The sequence below is a fragment of the Salmo salar genome, chromosome 02 (assembly GCF_965601325.2).
Source record: "Salmo salar chromosome 02, fSalSal1, whole genome shotgun sequence".
NCBI classification, from domain to species: domain Eukaryota; kingdom Metazoa; phylum Chordata; class Actinopteri; order Salmoniformes; family Salmonidae; genus Salmo; species Salmo salar.
In genome coordinates, this window is record NC_138292.1 from 42,784,389 (window position 1) to 42,809,665 (window position 25,277).

At 42.0% G+C, this 25,277-nt stretch overlaps 3 protein-coding genes and 1 non-coding gene across 6 annotated transcripts; 3 read left to right on the forward strand and 1 right to left on the reverse strand.

Moving 5' to 3' along the window:
* On the forward strand, positions 1 to 7,784 carry ppp1r8b (protein phosphatase 1, regulatory subunit 8b). Of its 2 annotated transcripts, none has more exons than XM_014167318.3 (7): positions 1 to 157; positions 362 to 422; positions 1,196 to 1,349; positions 1,558 to 1,784; positions 2,071 to 2,215; positions 3,903 to 3,967; positions 4,395 to 7,784. In XM_014167318.3, exons 1-7 carry the CDS (start codon positions 105 to 107, stop codon positions 4,746 to 4,748), a joined length of 1,059 nt encoding a protein of 352 aa, XP_014022793.1. In that variant the 5' UTR covers positions 1 to 104; the 3' UTR covers positions 4,749 to 7,784. The 2 variants fall into 2 exon arrangements, with proteins under 2 accessions (XP_014022793.1, XP_014022805.1); XM_014167330.3 differs by having other exon boundaries at positions 34 to 157; positions 342 to 422.
* LOC123739805 (small Cajal body-specific RNA 1) lies at positions 799 to 961 on the forward strand. The gene has a single exon (XR_006767931.1).
* Positions 7,785 to 9,058: 1,274 nt separating the features above from the next.
* Positions 9,059 to 18,899, reverse strand: cyp4t8 (cytochrome P450, family 4, subfamily T, polypeptide 8). The gene is made up of 12 exons (XM_014167350.3): positions 18,609 to 18,899; positions 18,295 to 18,439; positions 18,139 to 18,183; positions 17,741 to 17,868; positions 16,967 to 17,103; positions 16,417 to 16,571; positions 15,919 to 16,025; positions 15,259 to 15,449; positions 13,449 to 13,582; positions 10,924 to 10,988; positions 10,345 to 10,427; positions 9,059 to 9,750 (listed from the first exon to the last, which is right to left on the reverse strand). Exons 1-12 carry the CDS (start codon positions 18,798 to 18,800, stop codon positions 9,573 to 9,575), a joined length of 1,560 nt encoding a protein of 519 aa, XP_014022825.1. The 5' UTR covers positions 18,801 to 18,899; the 3' UTR covers positions 9,059 to 9,572.
* On the forward strand, positions 10,999 to 23,880 carry LOC106583308 (mediator of RNA polymerase II transcription subunit 18). Of its 2 annotated transcripts, none has more exons than XM_082963254.1 (3): positions 10,999 to 11,586; positions 22,078 to 22,180; positions 22,895 to 23,880. In XM_082963254.1, exons 2-3 carry the CDS (start codon positions 22,108 to 22,110, stop codon positions 23,446 to 23,448), a joined length of 627 nt encoding a protein of 208 aa, XP_082819380.1. In that variant the 5' UTR covers positions 10,999 to 11,586; positions 22,078 to 22,107; the 3' UTR covers positions 23,449 to 23,880. The 2 variants fall into 2 exon arrangements, with proteins under 2 accessions (XP_082819380.1, XP_014022833.1); XM_014167358.3 differs by lacking the exon at positions 10,999 to 11,586 and adding an exon at positions 20,239 to 21,815.
* The last annotated feature ends 1,397 nt before the right edge of the window (positions 23,881 to 25,277 follow it).

Below are 25,277 nucleotides of genomic sequence, written 5' to 3' on the forward strand. Positions count from 1 at the left end.
TTTGGCTGTCAACAGATTAACCCCCCCCCCAAAACTACAATTCCCAAACCAAGGGAGCATTTTACCCAGCATTCACCGGGTTTGTGAATGGATAATGCTGCAAGATGGCGACAAATGCAACTGCTACAAACTTACCATCTTTTGATTGTCCAACATGGTGAGAAAATGCATTTACCGAGATATTTACGTTGTACAAAGACATCAAGTGCATGCAGATTCACAAAACAGCATTACTTTTTAATTTATTTTGTAGCTGAAAACGTATGTATTCCTTTTAGCCACGTCTTATTAGCTAACACATGCTAGCTAGCTGATACATTTACATTGAATGGTGTGCATAGGTTTTGGTCCTTCTTTTCAGGGCAGGCAAGCCCCCTCCAGGACTCCATTTGGACGTGATGAAAGGTGACAAAATGGTCGAGGTAAGAGCTTGGGGCTTCACGGGGCAAACATTTGAACTGCCTGTCTGTATTAGCCACACTCAAACAAGGGTAGATATTCTGTATTGTTCCTTAGAATATGGCTAATATCTTGCATAATAGATCATCCATCACGCAACTGATGGGTTTGCTTACATTCTGTACTGACCAACTGTACCAGCTTTATCAAAAGCTGTGATAGAGAACCATATGTGGTCCTACGTGATGTAGTTTACCCATAAATGTCTATAGTCTAGACTGTCTACTTCAATATAGTATTCACAATATACAATATAGTCTACTTCAGTCTGTATACTTCAGTATAGGTAGCTAGGTGTCATGGTGTACTTAACTAAATAAACAAATTGATCAGACATGTGTGCCCCAGATACGGACCCGACTGTCCTCAGCACCAGTGCACACTGGTGTCTGAGTTCTGTGACTGTTGGGTTTTAAAAAAGGTGCTACAGAGACATCAGCCCTGATATTTAAGCTCATGAGTGTGAAGGTGCACTCTTGAGTTATGGCTCAGAGGCACAGTGCTTTAAACTGTTTCTTTCAGCTGGAAAGGATTTCATTCAATGCTATCAGTGTTGTTAGCCTGGGTGTCTGTTTCTAATCTCTTGCCGACTCCTTATGGAATTGTCTTGCTAAAACAGCTTGGCGTGAGAATGAGGGATGAGTTGGCAAGAAAGCAGAATTATATCTGGGACCTGGCTATGATGTTGTGACATGTATTTTCTCATATCTGTTGTTATGATGGTGAATCCTTGTAGAAACTGATCATTGACGAGAAAAAGTACTACTTATTCGGGAGGAACCCGGACATGTGTGACTTCACCATCGACCACCAGTCATGTTCACGCGTGCATGCTGCCCTGGTCTACCACAAGCACCTGAAGAGGGTGTTCCTTATTGATAACAACAGCAGTAAGTGAACTGTCTTGTACATCAGTGTAAAATAGTGTATCTTACTGCAGCTAGTAAAAGGACTCAAAATGTAACCGTTGCCTTGCCTTAGAGGAGTGCACTGTAGAATAAAGGCTATGCAGCTATTATGTTTTGACTTTACTTCACTTTTTATAAATTACATTCCTACATGATATGTGGACTTGAAGGTTGTAAATTACGTTCTCAGCGCATGGTACCTTCCTGGGACACATCCGCCTGGAGCCCAATAAGCCTCAGCAGGTCCCCATAGACTCCACCATGTCGTTTGGAGCGTCCACGCGAGCCTACACCATCCGGGAGAAACCTCAGAGCCAGCAAGGAACCAACGCCGCCACGGGGGACACCAAGGTCGGGGAGGACGAGGAGGGGTCTAAGGGCCTCTTAGGATTACCAGAGGAGGAGACCGAGCTAGAGGTGTGTCTCTGTGTGTCTTGAGTAGTTGTCGACTAGGGCATTTGTCTGGACATGCTGGTAAGGAGGGTGTGTACTATTACCACAGTAGCTATAGATACACTTTGTAAAGGAGGACATGGTGAGTTATCTTTTGTTCCGTCAGTGCCTTTAGTGGGGTTTTTTAGCTCTCGCTGTTTCCAATTCTATGTGTTTAGACAAGGCTATTCCTATTAAGCACTCGAGTGTATTAACTTTGTTTCACTCCTTTCCGAAACATTCATCCATCCCCTTGTCTGGGCTGTGACAGAACCTGACAGAGTTCAACACGGCCCACAACAAGCGCATCTCCACCCTGACCATCGAGGAGGGCAACCTAGAGATCCAGAGACCCAAGAGGAAGAGGCGGAACTCCAGAGTCACCTTCAACGAGGACGATGAGGTCATCAACCCGGGTAAGCTCATTCTTCAACCCCATTGGCCTTGCACCAGTATCCCAGTGCTGTTGAAGTATTGGTTCTTTATATCTGTAGTTGAAGAAAAAGTGTTTCTGTCCCTGTCTTCATATTTCACAAAGTGTCTGAGAGAGAGTTTTTTTTATTTTATGATTTAAAATAAAATATTGATCCTAGTTGAACACTCTTTCTTTGAGATGCTTTGTAAACATGGACCCTGATTTACAGTACCAGTCAAAAGTTTGGACACCTACTCATTCAAGGACATTCTCTCAACCAGCTTCACCTAGAATGCTCTTCCAACAGTCTTGACGTAGTTCCCACATATGCTGAGCACTTGGCTGCTTTTCCTTCACTCTGCGGTTCAACTCATCCCAACTCATCCCAATTGGGTTGGGGTTGGATGATTGTGGAGGCCAGGTCATCTGATGCAATATTCCATCACTCTCCTTCTTGGTCACATAGCCCTCACACAGCCTGGAGGTGTGTTGCCTCATTGTCCTGTTGAAAAACAAATGATAGTCCCAATAAGAGCAAAACGGATAGGATGGCGTCTCGCTGCAGAATTCTAAATATCACTGACAGTGTCACCAGGAAAGCACCCCCACGCCATCACACCTCCTCCGTGCTTCACGGTGGGAACCACACATGCGGAGATCATCCGTTCACCTACTCTGCTTCTCACAAAGCCACGGTGGTTGGAACCGCAGATATCACATTTGGACTCATCAGACCAAAAGTAAGATTTCCACGCGTCTAATGTCCATTGCTCGTGTTTCTTGGCCCAAGCAAGTCTCTTCTTCTTATTGGTGTCCTTTTAGTAGTGGTTTCTTTGCAGCAATTTGACCATGAAGGCCTGATTCACACAGTCTCCTCTGAACAGTTGATGTTGGGATGTGTCTCTTACTTGAACTCTGAAGCATTTATTTGGGCTGCAATTTCTGAGCCTGGTAACTCTAATGAACTTGTCCTCTGCAGCAGAGGTAACTCTGGGTCTTCCTTTCCTGTGGCTGTCCTCATGAGAGCCAGTTTCATCATAGCGCTTGATGGTTTTTGCGACTGCTCTTGAAGAAACGTTCAAAGTTCTTGATATTTTCCGCATTGACTGACCTTCATGTCTTAAAGTAATGGACTGTCGTTTCTCTTTGCTTATTTGAGCTGTTCTTGCCATAAGATGGACTTGGTCTTTCACCAAATAGGGTTCTTCTGTATACTACCCCTACCATGTCACAACACAACTGATTGACTTAAACGCATTAAGAAGGAAAGAAATTCCACAAATGTACTTTTAACAAGGCACACCTGTTAATTGAAATGCATTCCAGGTGACTACCTCATGAAGCTGGTTGAGAGAATGCCAAAAGCTGTCATTTAGGCAAAGGGTGGCTATTTGAAGAGTCTCAAATAGAAAATATTGATTTGATTTAACATATTTTTTGGTTACTACAAAATTCCCTGTGTTATTTCGTAGTTTTGATTTCTTCACTATTATTCTACAATGCAGAAAACAGTAAAAAAAATAAAGAAAAACCCTGGAAATGAGTAGGTGTCCAGATTTTTGACTGGTACTATAAGTAATTACATAAACTGAGGTTGGGTGAAAATAAGGAAATGTGTGCCAATCTAAAACCTGTTGCATCACTCATGTAATGCATGCGGTAACTCAGTGCTTTTTGAAACCTTACAGAGGACATTGATCCCTCAGTGGGGCGCTTCAGGAACATGGTGCAGACTGCTGTCGTCCCTATAAAGGTAAGCCTGGGTTATCTCCATAGTAAGCCACTAAAGTGCATCTGTTGCATGAGGTGTAAAGATTACATTTTTTTATTTTACCTTTTATTTAACTAGGCAACTCGGTTAAGAACAAATTCTTATTTTCAATGTCGGCCTAGGAACAGTGGGTTAACTGCCTTGTTCAGGGGCAGAATGACAGATTTGTACCTTGTCAGCTCGGGGAATTGAACTTGCAACCTTTCGGTTACTAGTCCAATGCTCTAACCACTAGGCTACGCTGCCCCCCCCAAAAAAAAGAATATATTAAAAAAAACATTTTTATACAGTCACGTTTCAATTTAAGGAAGCCTATAATTAAAAAAATTGCAATGATATCCCAGAAACTAACACTATACATAGCCTACAGATGAGTTACTACTCAGTCTTTTTGTCATTTCCACTCTAGAAACAGAAAATGGAGAGGCACGGCTCACTTAGTATGGACGACGTTGTTACGAGGCGCATCCACAACTACACCTTCGGCGGCGGCCTTTACGGGGACCTGCCACCCACCAGCCACGAAGGCCACCCTGCCGGGTCCCCGAGCGGAGCCACTATCCTGGGGGGTCTCCCTCTGCCCTTCCCCAACCCGGCCCCAGAGGTGAACCTGGCCCCGGATGCCCCCCAGCCACCTGTCACCCTCAACCCTGTCCCCGTCACAGGCCCCTATCCCTCCGAGGTCCTCAACGAGCCCCGCAAGAAAAAGTATGCCAAAGAGGCATGGCCAGGCAAGAAGCCCACCCCCTCCCTACTAATCTAACCCTCTCCTTACACTACGGCTCTTTCTCAATTCGTCTTTCCTCTGTTCTTTACCTCCTCTCATGCATTGTAGAAGATCCAAGGTCTCTCCTCTTGGACCTTCTCCAATGTATTTTGAGGCGAGGAGAGGGGACACAAGGAATCCAGGAAAGCCGAATTGGGAAAGAGCCGTTGTAGTGGAGGCAGGGCTGACTCTCAGGGTATGGGCGGAGACATCAGGGACCATGACCCGTTGGAGGCGGATCGATTTTACTTATAAGACTGTTTTGTGGATTTTATAGTTTTGTCAATGTTTTCTACGTTACTTCCTCATTCTCCTAAAGATTATCCGAAAGTCTTCAGTACTACATTCCATGAAGACAGGAACACCACTCCTTCGGGAGATGAATGTTTGATGCGTTTTACAAATGAAGTCATATTAAAAAGGCAGTACTTGGCAGACCAAGTCAGTTGGTCAGGTAAGAGTAACTTGTGGCATAAATCGGTGTCCCTTATTTTACCTATAATTGATAGTCGGGCATCGTGCAGGGAAACAAACACGAAGCGGATGTAACTTAGGAAAACAGACCTTATGTTGGAAACAAACATCATTATGTTCTCATCCAGATTCACATGGATTTATTTTCCATGCTACAGCACCCAATATTACAGCAGGTTTTTAAAGGGCCTGCTCCGCGTTATCATTTTTGCTATGGGAAAAACATTGCGATACTGGTATCACAGCCTAATCGTTATATGGTTGGTCACTGTGGTCACTGAGTTCCATATTACGATCTCCACTTCCTTCTATAAGGTCTTGATATTTGTTTGAAGTCAGTCTTTGGACGTAGTATTTTTTTTGCTCACTGTAAACATGCGTATACAGTGCATTCGGAAAGTATTCAGACCCCTTGAATTTTTTCCACGTTTTGTTACTTTACAGCCTTATTCTGAAATAGATGAGAAAAACAACAATTTCATCCATCTACCCACAATACTCCATGTCGAAGCAAAAACAGTTTTTTAGACATTTTAGCAAAGTTATTAAAAATAGAATGCTGAAATGTCACATTTACATAAGTATTCAGACCCTTTACCCAGTACTTTGTTGAAGCACCTTTGGCAGCGATTACAGCCTCGAGTCTTGGGTATGACGCTACAAGCTTGGCAGACCTTTATTTAGGGAGAGACTTGTCCCGAAGCCACTCCTGCGTTGTCTTGGCTGTGTGCTTAGGGTCGTTGTTCTGTTGGAAGGTGAACCTTCATCCCAGACTGAGGTTCTCAGTGCTCTGGAGCAGGTTTTCTTTAAGGATCTCTCAGTACTTTGCTCCGTTCATCTTTCCCTCGATCCTGACTAGTCTTCCAGTCCCTGCTGCTAAAACGTATCCCCACAGCATGATGCTGACACCACCATGCTTCACCATAGGGATGGTGCCAGGTTTCCTCCAGATGTGACACTTGGCATTCAGGCCAAAGAGTTCATTCTTGGTTTCATCAGACCAGAGAATCTTGTTTCTCATGGTCTGATAGTCTTTAGGTGTCTTTTGGCAAACACTAAGCGGGCTGTCGTGCCTTTTGTGAAGGAGTGGCTTCTCTGTCCATTCTACCATAAAGGCCTGATTGAAGTGCTGCAGAGATGGTTGTCCTTCTGGAAGATTCTCCCATCTCCACAGAAGATCTCTGGAGCTCATTCAGTGACTATTGGGTTCTTGGCCACTTCCCTGACCAAGGCCCTTCTCCCCTGATTGCTCAGTTTGGCCAGGCGGTCAACTCTAAGAAGTCTTTGGTGGTTCCAAACTTCTTCCATTTAAGAATGATGGAGGCCACTGTGTTTTGGGGGACCTTCAATGCTGCAGAATTTATTTGGTGTACTTCCCCAGATCTGTACTTCGGCACAATCCTGTCTCGGATCTCTGCGGATAATTCCTTCGTCCTCATGGCTTGGTTTTAGCTCTGACCTGCACTGTCAACAGTGGGACCTTGTATAGACAGGTGTGTCACTTTCCAAATCATGTCCAATCAATTGAATTTACCACAGGTGGACTCCAAGTTGTAGAAACATCTCAAGGATGATCAATGGGTCCCTGAGCTCAATTTTTAGTCTCATAGCAAAGGGTCTGTATACTTAAGCAAATAAGTTATTTCTATATTTTATATATATATATATAGATTAGCAAAAATTACTTAACTTGTTTTCGCAGAAAAAGTCAAAGGGTCTGAACTTTCTGAATGGACTGTACATTTGTTTTTTAATCTGTTAAATTTGTAATGTGAAAACTGTTTTGTACAAGATGGATTATTATAGGAATTGACAAAAGTCGATCAGAGTTTCTGGAAAAAAAGATATGTCTGTTTTCCTAAAGACTGAATAGGACTATAGGTTTATATTTTTACAGTGCTATCAAGATGAGTGCAGCAAGGAAAGAATTTCATCTTTACTCAGTTTACATTCACAATCAATCTCAGTAATTAACAGTTAATAGACTGCGCATATTTAAATATATATTTAAATACTGTCTTGCCATTATAAAAAAAGATAGCAGTATAACCTGTGAGTTGAAACTCTGCCTGAATGTTAGTGAGTCCTGAAGTCCTCTAGATTGCGATATGTACAATGTAAATTGGCCTGATCTGAGCCACCGATAAAATGGATTGGTCACATGAGTTAAGACTGTAAGGTTCTCAGTTGGTGCAATTTGATGTTGAGTATTGTTTTACAGGCCTTTTGAAATGATTTACATTTCAAATGTGGTACACATGGTCCTGCATCGAAGCACCCATAAAATGACTCAAAATTGAGCTTCTTGAGTTCAAAGAACTGTTAGTTCAAAGAACTGTGTTAGTTTTCACACCAGCAGAATACATTCTTAGGTTGCCCCCTTTACTGGTTAATGAAACATTTATGTGGTATTTGAGAACTTGCAAATGCCATGCTATTTGCATCAACTTTGTACAGATGGACAGACGTGTACCCAGACCTTTTGTCCCACTTTCGGATGATGTTGGCTTTTTTTATTCACAAAGTACACTGTAAATAAAAACAGAATTTTGTCACAAACATTGATTTTTTTTTTTGGTGCGGTTTACAGAATAGTGTCGTTTTTACATGGTAGTAGGCCTTTATCTTCAAACACCATGATTCAATTGGGATTTGGTCAGTTATTTCTTAATTCCAAGGATAGTAGCCATCTTAGTATTAAATAGCAGTATCTACCAGCAAGTTGCATGAATGAATGCCAAGTGTTAGACCTATTACAGAATATTACATTGACCAGGCAGACTAATTTGTGAGGACTTTGAACACAGTCATCAGTGTTGGTCAGAGCATGCCAGCCAGTTGGTTATGTGGTGGAGGCCAGCCGAAACCGCACTTAGTTTCTCAATCCATTGGCTGGCAGATGCCCATAAAGTGTGACCCTTCACTCATGGCGTGGATGCTAACTGTTGGGTGGTTAAGACTTCTTTACATACTCATGTGACGCCGTAGCAGGGTTGGGGTCAATTCAGAAAGTAAACCAAATTCCTAATTGAAGAGAATTGGAATTTCAGTGTACATCCTGAATTGACTCCAACCCTGTACCATAGCATCTTGGGTGTATTTAGGGATTGGAAAACACATTATTGCAGATAGAAATGACACGATTCCCTATTCAGACAATTTCTGTTCTACACAACACATTTCTATCTGAACGTTCTGCAACGTTGCATCCTCCTGCACAGGCCGCTGATGTGGCACCATGCATTTCCGACCATCTGTTTTTCAGTTTTGTTCCTCAAATCACCACAAGGAAGGAACGGATTCATATCACCACATGGTAGGGTTTACCATACACAATAAGTATTGTAAAAGGGATAGTTTACTCAATTACAAAATGACATTGGTTTCATTACCATGTAAGCAGTCTATGGACAAGGTATTACAGCAATTCCTGCTTTGGTTGAGTTTCTCTGGCACCATTTTAGCATTTGTGGCACAAATCCCATTCATGGGACTGATATTAGAATTATTCATGCATCATGTCCAAGTCATCCAAAAGTATCTCAAGTTAATCGTGAAGCTCAAGCTCACTTCTCGATTATTTGAACGTGTGAAAAATGCTGATATCGGTCCCATGACTTGAATGGGATAGCGCGTGGAAACGGTGCCATGGAAACTAAACCAGAGCATGGATTGCCGTCACACCTGCTTACAGGGTAAGGAAACATATTACGCTATGTAGATTCAAGTGACAATGAGGGAAGAAGTGTTAAGTTACCTGAGGTAGCGTGCTGGAAACACCATACAAAATACAAACTTGCGAGGTAAACCATATAGACAACAACAATGAGAAATCATGTTATAAGAATCTCTTATTGTTCTTAAAGGGACAGAGGTATACTCTCAACTGACCTGTCTTGAATATACATTGATTTGAGAGAATGCAAATGAATGGATTACACCAACAATTTCCTGAGTGGTTTACGCCACACGTATATTTGAAATACTGAGAATAACATTAAGAACTCAAACCTTTGTCTATTCCTTTTCAAAGGGACATTGACTTACCATAGGCTATATGTCAAAAGGAAAAACGAACAACATTTAGGCAGTTGCTGGCAAAATATTAGTAACATAAATTAGTGTTGTTCATCTTTGTAGAAGACATTCTATAAAATTCTCTTTACATGGATATTTAAATTAACATTCTGAATACAGCTTTGAGAAGTTAATATTTTCAAAATATTCCTTAAATCTAACATTTGTTTTATTTCCCATTTCCTGGCGAATTAGCATGTTAAAAACAAATTGATATGAACATTCCATAAACAGCCTATGCCGGATAAAACAAGTGCAACTATACATTCCTTATGGTTCAAGATTGACAGGTTTGATTTTCAGATGGATCCCATTGAGTGAGCGGAGCACCAGTCTTGGAATCATTTTTGGTTTCTTCATTGGGTCCTCGGTCAGCTGATATCGCTTGAGTGTCTGTGCCACCACCACCTTCATCTCATTCATGGCAAAGTTCTGCCCAATGCAGTTTCTATAGTGGGAGAAGATATTGAGTCAGTGAAGTGTTATTTGTACATATCACCAATGCTAGTCCTGCACAGTAGGCTATACATTTGAAAGCATTTAGTTGTAGAACTACTGTACATTCACCCTGTGTAATAAATAAGTTATGCAGTAAGACTATCAAAGGTTTATAGCTCTTTTACATAATAAAACATTACCATATCATCAGACAGAACCTACAGCTCTTTGAAGTGAGTTCAGCCTGTGTCTACTCCACAGACCTATAATAACTACTGTTGTGTCAGAGGGGGATGGGATCTAGCCTGATCCCAGATCTGTTTGTGATATTTTGGTACTTTCATTGTCATGCCAAACAAGACAATACAAACAGATCTGGGACCATGCTAGACAACATATTTGTCCCCCTCTGACACAACAATTGGGGTTAATATAGTTAGGTTGAATCTAGGTCACAGGCATCAAGGGACCGCAGGGCTCCAAAATCCAGTCAGGTAAATGAGTAGCTCTATACTTCCATCCTAGTCCCAGACTAGTAATGTGAGAACCAAATCCTGCTGCCAATGCTGCTCTCTTAAATAGTGGCATTGGTGTGGTAACGAACCTCGGGCCGGCAGAGAAGGGGACAAAGGCATGGGGTGATCTTTTTGCAGAGTTCTCGGGCAGAAATCGGAGTGGGTCGAATGCCTACGAGAATACAAAATAAAATAGAATAGTAAATTGAAACAGTGGGAAAGACTGTATAGGTAGACAGCTGGTCCCAAATATGTTGTCTTGTTCATAGTCACTGCAAACATGACCATATGAGTTGGCAAGACATCACAAACAAACCAGGCTGGTGAGACAAACTGCCACCAGGCTTGTATAAAGGGGCCTTGAAACAGGTTTCAGTTCCCTATTGTGCTCTCCCTGAATCTTATAGCGATAGATTAGTCAAAATCAGACCGATGGGCTTACTGCTAGGTCACAAGGATTTCATTACAAACTAACTCAGCAACAGCCTCATGTTGTGTCCTCTATCAACACTGCAGACCTTTGTCCTCTGTGGCCAGAAACACAGGATTTTATGACGCATGTTCGTTCAGCTGTTCAAGCGAGCATTTCTTCTACTACTAATCATTAATTATATTAACCCAGTTAAATGTTCATGAGAAAATGGTGTTTATAAAGATGGTGTGCATACGTTAGGATTCTCCCAAACGGTCGCGTTCCTATGAATGCCAAAAATGCTGGTTCCAACAAGACAACCTAGAGGGAGTAAAGAGAGAGAAATTATATTTCCACAGTGTTAGTGCTTGACATCTGTTTTGTTTCCTATGAACAGAGTGATAATATTGTCCATGCTGCAAAAGGATGCATCCGCTGAGGCAGAAAGAGACACCATCTGGCAGAGGTGTGGACTCGAGTCACATGACTTGAACTCGAGTCACAAATATGATGACTTGCAACTCGACTTTAACACCAATGACTCGTGACTTGACTTGGACTTGAGCCTTATGACTCAACCTGACTTGATACCATCCCCAAGCCCAAATGTTAAAAATTATGCTATTAAAAAAAGCGCATCAACTCTTCATTTAACGATTACAGTTTGAATCGGACAGCAGCCAATCAAATTGTGCCAGCTGAGAAAAAGTTGTGCGTGGCAATGCAGAGGAACGTCGGCGGGTGAATTCAGATGGAGCCCTTGGAAAGATAATACCCCAAATTATTATTTTCGGATATAAAGACGACACTGTATCAACAAAAAACGGATTGCAACTTGCAAAACATGCGGGAAGAAAATTACAGACGGAGGTGCAACAATTTCCAACTTTGTTCGACATTTGAAGCTGCACAAATAACGGTAAGTCGTGGCTAATATAGCAGACAGCTATATATTTTATTATTTTACTAGTGTAGCATGTAGGCTAATGTTAAATCAATGAGCCTCCACACAGTCAGTCAGTGCGAGAACGTGATCATTGCACCCAAGATTGAGCTACAACTGGCTAGGCAATTGGTAGCCTAAATCCTACCTGATGTTACTGCTGTTCCTAAAACCATTGACATATGTTAGCCTACTGTAACCACACAGAGTGTGTGTGTGTGTGTGTGTGTAAGGTTGGGTGATTGTGTACAAGCCTACATCGCCCGATTGCGCCCCATAGCAATCCTCGATAGTCGATAACTATTGGGGGCGGGGGGGGGTCTTTCTTATGGCTACCCATGTATTTCCATGGAAATATAACGTTTATTTGGAAAGTAATAAATATAGATATTTTTAAAAGCATTCATGATTTGCGTAAATGTAATATACTAACTATTACTCTTGTTAAAAATATGAAATGGTATTACATTTGGTGAAGAGCTGTCACGTCCTGACCAGTAAAGGGGTTATTTGTTATTGTAGTTTGGTCAGGATGTGGCAGGGGTGTGTTTGTTGGGCTATGTTCTGTTTTAAGAGGGGTGTTTGTTTAGAGTGTTTCGGGGTTTGTTGAGCTATGTTCTATGTTAGTATATTTCTATGTTTATCTAGTATGTCTAGTTATATGTTTAGTTAATGGGGTTGACCTTCAATTGGAAGCAGCTGCTCCTAGTTGCTTCTAATTGAAGGTCCTATTTAAGAGGGGTGTTTCTCTGTGGGATTTTGTGGGTAGTTGTTCCTTGTTTAGTGTTTGTGCACCTGACAGGACTGTTTTGTTCTTTTTTTGTATATGTATTTATTTGTTTCTCCTTCTTCAAAATAAAAAGAAGATGAGTATACATATCCCCGCTGCGTTTTGGTCAAATCCTTACGACAACCGTGACAAGAGCACATTATGACTCAAAGTTTAGGACTTGAGACTTACTTGTGAAACTATTTTTTATTTTACTAGGCAGGTCAGTTAAGAACAAAATCTTATTTTCAATGACGGCCTAGGAACAGTGGGTTAACTGCCTTGTTCAGGGACAGAATGACAGATTTTTTCCCTTGTCAGCTCGGGGATTCGATCTTGCAACCTTTTGGTTAGTAGTCCAACACTCTAACCACTAGGCTACCCTGCCGCCCCAAAAGAACAACGACAATGACTTGGTCACACCTCTGCTATCTGGACAGACTTTTTGTTTTTGGCAGTAATAAGCACAATGAGAAGAACATGGTGAGAATGCTCCAACAGCACCAATTCATTTGATATAAAAAAATACTAGGGGCCTGTTTCCAGGACAGAGATAAAGCCTAGTCCTGGACTAAAAAGCACTTTAAATGGAGGACCTGCAATTAACATTTTACTTAGTCCAGGACTAGGCTTAATGTGTGTCAAAGAAACTGACACTAGAAATACATAATTTTTTATAAAAAAGAGGAATAAACAACTTCCAGCTAGTCTCTACATACTAACTAGTTGGTGACATAATCACAAGGCTATACGGAGAACTGGCTCTGGAGACAAACAAACATGAGTTAATATTTAAATTGTTATAGCCGGTGACTGAGGCAAAGGTTACGGAGGACTCCATTGCAACCACTTACGGCCTCATTTTAAGGCACAGAGCCATTGTGCCTTTAAAACTATAATTTAAAAAGTCCCCCGTATGGCTTACCAGTGTCGGCGTGGGTTTGATTCCGACCCCACTGCCTGTGTGACCCACTCTCCTACCACTATCTCGCCTCAGTCCAATAAAATGTACAAAAAAAGTCCCCTTCAGTACATCACAATGCAAAATTTTTTAAATGTACACATTTACCTTCAGGCACAGTCCTCCCATCGAAGAACGTAATGGGTTTGGTTATCTTCCTGGACATCCCAGGTACAGGAGGGTAGAGGCGGAGGGATTCCTTTATGCACATGGTTGTGTACGGTATTTTACTGAGATCTTCCCTGAAGAATACAGAACATTTTCTTTATATCAATTCTCTTTTAGTAAACATGTGTGGCTCCAATCTAAGAGGAAATACAGACCTGATTTCCCTTCCTTTACTCTATCTATATCTAAAATAAAGGAACGGCTTTGGTAACTAGTTCCAAACATGGAGCCTATTGGTTGTTGTGTAGCCCTTAGCTGCAATCAATGACCAAAGGCACCCTCTTTGGCCTCATGGGTGGAATGTTATTAATATTTTTCATCATTTCATTTTTTTTTAATTTTTTTTTTATCTGGTGTTTCTATGTCAAACAATTTGGTTATATTTCAGTCTTCTGTGACGTATATAAAGTGTAATATTGGGATGCAAACTTAAAATGTAATACATTTCAACTCTATATCTGACATAGTACAGGTGTCTTCATTTCTTTAAGCCCATAACCATGTGTGTGAGGTGTATACTTTTGTTACAAAGTAGATTTGTTTAAGACCACCAAGAATCACTCTGAGTGACCCTGATTTAGCCCAGTGCAGTAAATGGTCCCCGAAGTAACAAAAGAGTAATTTATATATACTGTAGCTGCGGACTGTAAAATAACCAAATAAAACCTTGAAACTTAAATGCATATCTAACATACATACCTCCAACACCCTACTCAACAAATTGGATGCAGTCTATCACTGTGCCATCAGTTTTGTCACCAAAGCCCCATATACTACCCACCACTGTGACCTGTACGTTCTCGTTGGCTGGCCCTCGCTTCATACTCATCGCCAAACCCACTGGCTCCCGGTCATCTACAAGACCCTGCTAGGTAAAGTCCCGCCTTATCTCTGCTCGCTGGTCACCATAGCAGCACCCACCCGTAGCAAGCGTTCCAGCAGGTATATCTCGCTTGTCACCCCCAAAGCCAATTCCTCCTTTGGCCGCCTCTCCTTCCAGTTCTCTGCTGCCAATGACTGGAACAAACTACAAAAATCTCTGAAACTGGAAACACTTATCTCCCTCACCAGCTGTCAGGGCAGTTCACTATACCTGTACATAGCCCATCTATAAATAGCCCAAACAACTACCACTTCCCCTATTGTATTTTTTTATTTATTTATTTTGCTCCTTTGCACTCCAGTATTTCTACTTGGCACACTCATCTACTGTCAAATCTACCATTCCAATGTTTTAATTGCTATATTGTATTTACTTCGCCACCATGGCCTTTACCTCCCTTATCTCACCTCATTTGCTCACGTTGTATATAGACTTATTTTTCTACTGTATTATTGACTGTATGTTTGTTTTACTCCATGTATAACAACACAGTTACATGTGTCGAACTGCTTTGCTTTATCTTGGCCAGGTCGCAGTTGTAAATGAGAACTTGTTCTCAACTTGCCTACCTGGTTAAATAAAGGTGAAATAAAATAAATATCTCTGAACAATAAATTTGGACAAAACAGCCTTCCACTCCATGTCACTCTCCTCCAGCCAAATTAATGCATATCTAACATACAACATGACTAGGACAGTAAATCAGGCCCTGTATTCATAAAGCATTTCAGAGTAGGAGTGCTGATCTAGGATCAGTTTTGTCTTTTAAATCATCATGAATAAGAAGGGCGGGGGGGGGGGGGGTCCTAGATCAGCATTCCTACTCTGAGGCGCTTTATGAATACAGTCCTGGACAGTAGAACCTACCATTCCATGGTTTCCCTCCCCTCCAGGGCGCTGATGACCTCGTCCCTGCAGATTTGCTGGTGCTCCGGGTTGCAGGCCAGGCTGTACAGGGTCCAGGAGATCCCACTGGCTGTGGTGTCATGGCCCTCGAACATGAAGGTGTCCACCTCCGCTCGGATAGCCTCATCCGACAGGCCCTGCTGATCCTCGTCCTGGATTGAAAACCATAAGGAACAATCAGATCCTTGCATGTTGTTTTTTATTTTATATTTTTTTTATTTTTTTGGCTTCATTTTATGGAAAAGGTATAACTCACACACCTATAGTGTTACTAGCCTGGTCCCAGATCTGTTTGTGCTCTTGCCAACTCCATTGCTTATTTTCAAGCCATGCGTTTGGCATGACAATGACTGACAAGGAGTTGGATAGCACAAACAAACTGGCACTCAGGCTATAGTGTTACCAGTGGCATGGAGAGAGAATATAATGAATAGAAAATCAACTCCAGCACACTTGCGATCTTGAGGCTACGATGAGTTTCTTTTCGAACTGGCTTCATTCAATGACATAATATACCATCGCCATTGTAGCCGTTTTAACTAATGACCTGGTTAGATGACTGCATAAATGGCATAATGGTGGATAATAGTGTAGTAGCGTAATAGAGGAGTTGTGACGTACTCGTGCGCAGAGCAGGATATCCAGAAAGTCCAGGTTTCTCTTAGCCTGTATCCTGCCCAGTTCCTTTTCGTCCTTCAAGGCTTCTTTTCGCTTTCGTATGATTTCCTCTACAAGCAGAAGGCATCAATCAAATTTTACATCAAATGTATTTATAAAGCCCTTTTTTTACATCACAGATGTCACAAAGTTCGATACAGAAACCCAGCCTAAAACCCCAAACAGCAAGCAATGCAGATGTAGAAGCATGGGGGCTAGGGAAAAACTCCCGAGAAACACATCATGGGAGAGCATCAGACATGGCAGCAGCAGCACAGCTCATTCTTATGACATGGTTATAACATGGTTAAGCCTATAGCTGTACACGAATACAAGATGTATAATCAATGGAAAATGCATACATGCTGCTTTTTTAGGGTATATTTGCTTTGTCAAATTCATACATCTAAATGTTTTCAGGGGATTAAGATAATCATTTCAACCTTCATTCACAGAACACACCTGTATGACTGTGTGCAACATTGCATGCTTTCCTGTATTTGTACCCATGTGGGCTAAGTTGGAAGATCCACTCGCTGTGGTAGGGAAAGATCCGGAAGCGGACATTCACCAGATCACTGAGCTCGTACACAGCCTTGATGTACGAGTTGGTTCCACTGAAACGAGAGAAAAACAACAGAAAAGTATAAGTTACTTCCTCTCAATCATGGCTGATAGGCAGGGCCTTGGGTTTTTCCTGATCATGTGATCTGGCCCGAAAACCTCTGGGCCCGTATTCACAACAAGTCTCTGAGTAGGAGTGCTGATCTAGGATCAGGTCCCCTCTGTCTTTATATTCGTATTAATTATGATCTAAAAGGGAAATCTGATCCTATATCGGCAGTCATACTCTGAAACTTTCACGAATACGGGCCCTGGGCCCTAGTTAAAGAACAAGAAAGAAAAGCATTAGTATTGGGTTGGGGCTTTTACGCTGACAAGACAAGATATTCAACATGGGCAGATGTAAATGGCAGATGATGCAGTGGTTAAAAACATTTAACTGACTAACCTCTCTCCCCCTTGCACTGTCTGGCAGTTAGTGTTGGAGCTGAAGGCACACTTCATAATGCTGTCCAGTGTCATGAGGCTCACATGCTCAAATAACTCAAATGACTCGTCGAATTTTGAGTGAGTCTCCCATTTGTCCTGGAACAGAAAGATGACAGACATAGTCAACTTGCACAAGATGGACAGTGACATATAGTACATCACTGTAACGCCCTGGCCATAGAGAGGGGTTTTTGTTCTTTATTTTGGTTAGGCCAGGGTGTTACATTGGGTGGGCGTTCTATGTTCTTTTTCTATGTTTTTGTATTTCTTTGTTTTGGGCCGTGTGTGGCTCCCAATCAGGCACAGCTGAAGTTCGTTGTTGTTGATTGGGAGTCACACATAAGTGCATGTTTTTCCTTTGGGGTTTTGTGGGTAATTGTTTCTGTTAGTGTTTGCACCTGACAGGACTGTTTTGGCTGTCAGTTGTTCTTGTTTTTGTATAGTGTTCTCTTCGTTGTTATTAAATTCAAGATGAACACCAACTCCGCTGCACCTTGGTCTACTTCCGACAACAGCCCTTACAATCACTCTCTTATTAAATTACCCCTTTAGCTTGTTCATGCAGAATTTCCCTCCAAATACAGTTGTCAAACTATACAGCATTCTAATACAGTTGGCAGAATATGTAACGTTAACTCTTATGCAATTCGCTTTTTTGTATCCAGAAATTCCCCCCAAATCGGCTATGGTTGTCAATCTACACAGTAATTAGGGTAGAGCTAACAAAACGCACCAGCATAGTTTTGGCAGAATCAGCCATCAGTTTGACATAGGGCTTTAAAACATCGTAATGGAAGCCAGGGGTCAAGAGTCTTCTGTGGCGGAACCATTTCAGACCTTCAGACACCAGTAAACCATCCCCTAGAGAGAGAGAGAGCACATCCTGAGAAACACCTATGTTGTACGTTCATGCAAAAGAATAGAACTAAAGAATATACATTATAACCATAACTGTATAATTGCCTAAGAGGCATGGGTCATAATGTTATTGAAAAACAGAACTGCACCCAAAAGGATGAATATTACAAAAGGCCTATTCTTAACATATCTGCAGTTAAATACATAGAATCTAACTTTGTTGGTTCAATATTTGTAGCATATGTGACTTTGGCAAAGACAATGCAACCTTACCTATCCATGGAATTAGAAATCTATATAAAAGGTCATCTTTGGGCTCTATTAAAAAAGAGAGTGAAACAGGTATTCTATCGCATGTAGTGAGATTCCATAGATAGATGCAACTAGTTTAAATAATTATGTGAGTCTTGTCGTTCCAAAGAGACCAACCTGTTGATGCCAGGATGGTTTTGACATAATCTGGGTGGTGAATATTGAGGAAGGAAACAAATGGACCAAACCACATTTGAAATGCAAGGGGGTACGATTCTCCCCATTTGACAACCTTATACATATCGGTCCCATCTTCTTTAAACTGCAAGACAACAGAGAAAACATGCACTTATATAACAAAGCAGCAAATGCACGATCATGACACCGAAACTTGCCTCTGAAGCTGATGGTACAAAGTTGCACACGGAGGAAACAATTTTGCAGTCACTCAATGTGCACTTAACGAAATTCTCATTTTAACCGAACGTTACCTCTCGGACATGCCCAAAAAGCCAGTGTTTTGGTGGTCCTGGGAATGTTTCGAGCGCCCGAATCCATTCATTCCTTTTGACAATAAGCTTAGAGATTTTAAGAACGACATAGACCAAGCTAAATATTGCAACCAAGTGACGAATGCGATAGGAATCCAGCGTCACTTTTTTCAACGTTTCAAATAACTCCATTGCAATGGACGTCTAACTGCCGAGGCTACCATTGACAACTTTTACAACACAAGGTGACGGTCTGGTGAGTGACATAACCGGGAGAAGCAGAAGAGACTAGGGTGGGTGGTTTGAGGTCATTTAGGGGCGGAGTCCCGCCTGTGGGAGATAACACAGCACTCTCTACCAATTATTTACCTTCATGTATCTAATTCTTGTTTATTTTTAAATCCATGACATCTTCAAATATTCAGCTCTACAAATATCAGAATCATGTTTTTCTCCCTGACAGTTATTATGACTGATTATAGCGCTATATTATCAGGAGAACACACAACCTTGGGGAACACCAAGAAGAGGATACTGCTGGACAAAATACAACCAAATGTTGGACATTGGCCATCAACCTCTACTATAATATAACTATAGATTATATACTGTAGTTAGGTAGCACATGTTGACTTCCTGTTAACCCTTTGATTGGCTATCCCTCTCTGAAAAACAAAATAAAGGCCAAAATCTAGGCCGAAACATACTGTATCTATACCAAAATCAAATCTAGAATCGGCTTTCTATTTCGCAACAAAGCCTCCTTCACTCACGCCGCCAAACTTACCCTAGTAAAACTGACTATCCTACCGATCCTCGACTTCGGCGATGTCATCTACACAATAGCTTCCAATACTCTACTCAGCAAACTGGATGCAGTCTATCACAGTGTCATCCGTTTTGTTACCAAAGCCCCTTATACCACCCATCACTGCGACCTGTATGCTCTAGTCGGCTGGCCCTCGCTACATATTCGTCGCCAGACCCACTGGCTCCAGGTCATCTATAAGTCTATGCTAGGTAAAGCTCCGCCTTACCTCAGCTCACTGGTCACGATAACAACATCCACCTGTAGCACGCGCTCCAGCAGGTATATCTCACTGGTCGTCCCCAAAGCCAGCACCTCCTTTCCTTCCAGTTCTCTGGTGCCAGTGACTGGAACGAATTGCAAATATTGCTGAAGCTGGAGACTTACATTTCCCTCACTAACTTTAAACATCAGCTATCTGAGCAGCTAACCGATTGCTGCAGCTGTACATAGTCCATCTGTAAATAGCCCACCCAATCTACCTACCTCATCCCCATATTGTTTTTATTTACTTTTCTGCTCTTTTGCACACCAGTATCACTACTTGCATATCATCATCTGCTCATCTATCACTTCAGTGTTAATCTGCTAAATTGTAATTACTTCGCTACTATGGCCTATTTATTGCCTTACCTCCTCACGCCATTTGCACACACTGTATATAGACATTATTTTTTTCTATTGTGTTATTGACTGTACGCTTCTTTATTCCATGTGTAACTCTGTGTTGTTGTTTCTGTCGCACTGCTTTGCTTTATCTTGGCCAGGTCGCAGTTGTAAATGAGAACTTGTTCTCAACTAGCTTACCTGGTTAAATAAAGGTGAAATAAAAAAAATATATAGAAAAATCTAACAGCAATTGCAACGCAATGGAACCAACATTTCCAATGAAGGCTGATAAGCCTAGTGACTAATGACATGCTCTTGATTAACACATCAGCTTTTGCCTTTGGTGATAACGCCTTGCAAGAAGCTGCATGCAAACCCACTGATGGAAAATGGAGATGCAGATCACATTAGTCAAGGACCCAATTTTGTGTCACTGACACCTACACCACAGCCTATGCCATTGGTTCTGAGGAAACATCTGTATGGGAGGTGTTCGTAAATGTTTATGTAAAGCATTATTTCTTATTTCTGTTTCATACTGAGTCAACTGTTAGATTTGTAACTTCAGCTTAATTTCCTATAGCTTTAAATTACAAACATTAAGTGGCAGTTAAGCCTGTAGCCTACACATTTTAGAGCAGATTACTTGTAGTTGTTTTAAATACAATGCTAAAGTAATCTGCCTCAATATTGTTTATTGTAATCATTATCGCTACCTCCTCCATAATTATTGTATTTATGGTTTGGGCCTCATTTCCAACATCAGGTAAGTGTCTGAAATTTACAAAAACATTAATATCGCTCAATACTTAGCTGAGTGAATCTACCTGGGGGTTAGAATTCTCACATATGTATTGGCCTTTATTGAAAATTCATAAGGCTATACAGTGTTTAACCTTATTGTACACTGTTATACAGCCAAACAATTAGTATACAGATGTACCACAGAAATGTAAAAAAATATGTTTTCGAATACTCATTGATTGAATTCAATTTCAATATTCAAATGTCTCTTTGGACGCTGAAAACCTGCTAATCAGTTTAATCAAACTGGACATGCATTGAGTGATTTGTTTAGACTATTTATGAAGCTGAATTAACATTATGTTGTTATTGTTTTCTATAGGCGTAAGAGAAATGGATAACTATTTCAATCATCAATCCATAATTTATTCATCCATAAACACCTTATAAACAGTACTTTCATGTAATGCTATTGTACTTATTGTTTTTCTCAATCTGTTGTAGAATCTTCAAGTCCTCTTCGCATACCGCATACCTGGCACAGTATAAACCACTGTAAAAAAAAAAAAAAAAATTAAGAAAGTCTGCTCTATATCTCAAAAAGCATAAAGCCTGTGTATTTAGATGTCTATACAAGTAATTTGTGACATAATTGTAAACAAGTTGCTGAAATGTGACATTTTGAACTCATCATCGAGCCACTGAGTTGCTTTCAGAACACTCTACAACGTTTCCGTTCTTGAATGCCCCATGCTCCAAACCGCTGCGCAATGTGCATGCGCGGATCTGGGTGAAACGCTTGATAACTAACTAGCTATTCTCTCCATCACATGGGCTCAATCAAGTCTGTTCCGTCACTGCTGATAGTGGCATCTGTGTAGCGGTTGCTTTTGAACGTTTGTTTGTAGCTGCCTAGCTAGCTAGTTTCAATTTAACCTTATTTAGCTTTGAGCTAACGTTAGCTGGGTTGCAAGTTAGCTTGAGTTGGTGCAGTGCAGTTTGGGAAGGAAGAAGCAGATACGCGGCAGTTTCAGGCCAAACATAAGGCAAGTATAGTGCATTTCACATTATTTCTCAGTAACTATCTTTCGGGTGAGTTGTAACACTTTCTGTCTGTAGTTTATTTGGCTGGCTAGCTAACTGGCTAGTTAACTTTGAATACAATTCTGTCTAAACTAGCTCTAACTAGCCTGCTAACTTAGCCAGTCAGGAAAGTTGGATAGGTTAGAGATGTATTCATGAAAAAAAATGTTTATAGTCACCGTTAGTCTGTAACACGAAGTGTTTTCATTTTTCCCATTGATCTAGTTAACGTTACCTGTCTGACACTGACGAGTGATGGAGGCCCCACCAGTGTCAGTGCTGCCCATCACGGGGGGCACAATCAACATGATGGAGTACCTGCTGCAAGGTGAGTCTGCCTAGGTCGAAATTCTAGCGTCTCCATTCTGTATTTGGGTGTCTGAAGCGTGGTTGGTTCTTTTAGGGGTCTTGGAAAAAACATCCAGATCATATTGAATATAAATATTGTAATGAAACAGGCAGGGAGCAGGTCTCGAACCCTCAACCTTCTAGCGCGCGAAGTCCAGCGCGCTATCGACTGTGCCCCAAAAGCATGCTCATGCGGCAGAGTTGATGTCCCCGCTTATAAACCCAGGGTCGTTACACTACTCCCTCCTTTCAAAGAGCGCGTCCTCACGCTAGCTTGCGACTCTACGTCTTGTAGGAACGCACACACTGGCCAAGCACACGCACTGTCGTGGATGCAAGGTCCGATCCCACTTCTGACACCAATGTAATGACACAGGCAGGGAGCAGGTCTCGAACCCTCAACCTTCTAGCCCGAAGTCCAGCGAGCTATCGACTGTGCCGCAAAAGCATGCTCGAGCGGCAGAGTCGATATCCGTGTTTATAAACCCAGGGTCGTTACAATATGTTAAGGTGAAGACCCCATACCAGCTCCTGTGCAATAATTTTTTCAATAATTGAAAAGTACAGTCTGTTTCCATTGAGGCCTTTTACGTTTCTGAATTGGCATTTCAATTCACTCTTAAAAAGTCCAAATGACAAGTTACGCTTGTAAATGTAACATTGATGACACTGTTCTGTCATGTCGCCATTCAAGGCAGCGTCTTGGACCAGGCCCTCGAAAGCCTATTGCACCGCCTCCGGGGCCTTTGTGACAACATGGAACCCGAGACGTTCGCCGACCATGAGCTGGTCTACCTCCTGAAGGGCCAGCAGGGCAACCCGTTCCTGCTGCGCGCCCGCCGCTCCCTCTCCCACCCAACAGTTCCCTGGCACCTGCGCTACCTGGGCCAGCCGGAGGTGGGTGACAAGTCCCGCCACGCGCTGGTTCGCAACTGTGTTGATGTGGCCGCCTCGCACAGCCTGCCCGACTTCCTCAATGAAATGGGCTTCCGCATGGACCACGAGTTCGTAGCCAAGGGCCACATTTTCCGTAGAGGCGTGCTCAAAGTGGTGGTGAGTAAACTGTCACGCATCCTGGTCCCTGGGAATACAGAGAACACGGAGCCGCTGTCACTCTCCTACCTGGTGGAGCTCAGTGTGTTGGCCCCCGCGGGCCAGGATACCATGTCGGAGGAAATGCGCAGCTTCGCTGAGCAGCTCAAGCCCCTGGTTCACTTGGAGAAGATTGACCCAAAGAGACACATGTAAGAAGGGGTGTGTTAAGATGAGCCTCTGTTGGCAGTCATGGACAAAGTGGAGTTTTTATTAAAATGCATTTTATTTACATGGGACTTAGTTTTGTATGATTCCTATAAGAAAGCTCTTTCCCACAGTCCTTTGTGAGACCTGGAGTTCATTAACAGAGACAATCTTGATGTGTATCTCGTACATTTGGAGAAGGACCACCTGTCATTAGGATGTTAGTAGTGTTTGAAAAGGACTTCACAGGAGGATTGACACAGCCAACATGGACGATGTGACAAATGAGGCTTTGAACGAGTCAATAAATAACAATGTTTCTATTCAGTGCTGAACACTTAGCACATTGGTTTTGTGTGACGCTGACAGTGCTTTGTTCTGTGTTGGAGATGTTTCCAGAAATGCACAGCTATAGTGTTTATTAAACATGATTTTTCTCAACTCAACTGTGTCCTCTTGGTTTGCAGCACTCAACAGATGCGTTGTGCAGCAGTACACAACATTGTGGAATGTTCAGACAGGCCAGTTTGTTCTAATCTACATTCACAACATGTTCTGACATGTAGAATAATGAATCATTACATTTTAAGTCATTGGGGCTCCGAGTGGTGCACCGGTCTAAGGCACTGCATCTCAGTGCTAAAGGTGTCACTAGAGACACCCTGGTTTGCTTCCAGTCTGTATCACAACCGGCCGTGATTGGTAGTGCCGTAGGGCAGAACACAATTGGCCCAGCGTTGTCCGGGTTTGGCCAGCGTAAGCCGTCATTGTAAATAAGAATTTGTAAAATGACTTGTGTAGTTAAAAAAAGAGCGACTTACATGAACAATTGGGTATGCCTTGCCTAAGGACACATCGACAGATTTTTCCACCGGCTCGGGGAATCAAACCAGCGACCTTTCGGTTACTGGCCCAACGCCCATACCTGCCGCCACATCATTCCAGCTCTCATACCTGCCGCCCCATCATTCCAGCTCTATTAATAACAGATATGTCTGCAACATTCCCCAAAGTTTGTCTTCTACATGTGACCCTGTTGACAGGTGCCATTTCCATTGTTTGCCACTAGGGAGCTCTCCTACTCTATTTGTAAAAACCCGGCCTTTCTGGTTAGAGCCAGTTATATCTGCACCTCGATCATCTACACAGGAGCCGTGGTTGCCATGGTAATAATTAGCCACGAGATCTGCACATCTCATCCCACAACTCTAATTAGCTTTTTCAATTGCTTAATTATACATATACCTGTGAAAGCTTTCCCTTTCTTCTTCTCACAAAAGCATTGATTTCCCTTCCCCTCTCATTTCTCTTAACCCATTAGTACCTCAATGGCAACCTGAGCGGAGGGAGGCTCTTGTATGTACAAGACTTGAGGCCTCCGGTTGTTTAATCTACAGTTATTTCAAAATGGTCTTGTCTTCATTGTATCATCTCCATTCTGGGCTAGAGATCAGTTTTCTGCTGATGCCCTCCCATATACAGTGCATTCGGGAAAGTATTCAGACCCATTCACTATTTCCACATTTTGTTACGTTACAGCCTTATTCTAAAACTGATTAAATAAATGTTTTCCTCAGTGTACACACTACCTCAGCATGACAAAGCGAAAACAGGTTTTTCGAAATTTTGGTACATTTTATTGATACACATTTTGTTTTCAGACCCTTTGCTATGAGACTTGAAATTGAGCTCAGGTCCATCCTTGAGATGATTCTACAACTTGATTTGAGCACCTGTGGTAAATTCAATTGATTGGACATGATTTGGAAGGGCACACACCTGTCTATACAAGGTCCCACAGTTGACGGTGCATGTCAGAGCAAAAACCAAGCCATGAG

Excerpts from the sequence above, each read along its gene's own strand:
- cyp4t8 (XM_014167350.3), bottom strand. The coding sequence starts at position 18,800 with ATGGAGTTATTTGAAACGTTGAAAAAAGTGACGCTGGATTCCTATCGC. Across the intron at positions 18,440-18,608 it reads TTTTTGGGCATGTCCGAGAG|TTTAAAGAAGATGGGACCGA; the intron begins GTAACGTTCGGT and ends GTTGTCTTGCAG. Across the intron at positions 9,751-10,344 it reads CCCTTCTCTGCCGGCCCGAG|AAACTGCATTGGGCAGAACT; the intron begins GTTCGTTACCAC and ends CTCCCACTATAG.
- ppp1r8b (XM_014167318.3), top strand. The coding sequence starts at position 105 with ATGGCGACAAATGCAACTGCTACAAACTTACCATCTTTTGATTGTCCA. Across the intron at positions 2,216-3,902 it reads CGATGAGGTCATCAACCCGG|AGGACATTGATCCCTCAGTG; the intron begins GTAAGCTCATTC and ends GAAACCTTACAG. Across the intron at positions 3,968-4,394 it reads CTGCTGTCGTCCCTATAAAG|AAACAGAAAATGGAGAGGCA; the intron begins GTAAGCCTGGGT and ends TTTCCACTCTAG.
- LOC106583308 (XM_082963254.1), top strand. The coding sequence starts at position 22,108 with ATGGAGGCCCCACCAGTGTCAGTGCTGCCCATCACGGGGGGCACAATC. Across the intron at positions 22,181-22,894 it reads GATGGAGTACCTGCTGCAAG|GCAGCGTCTTGGACCAGGCC; the intron begins GTGAGTCTGCCT and ends TCGCCATTCAAG.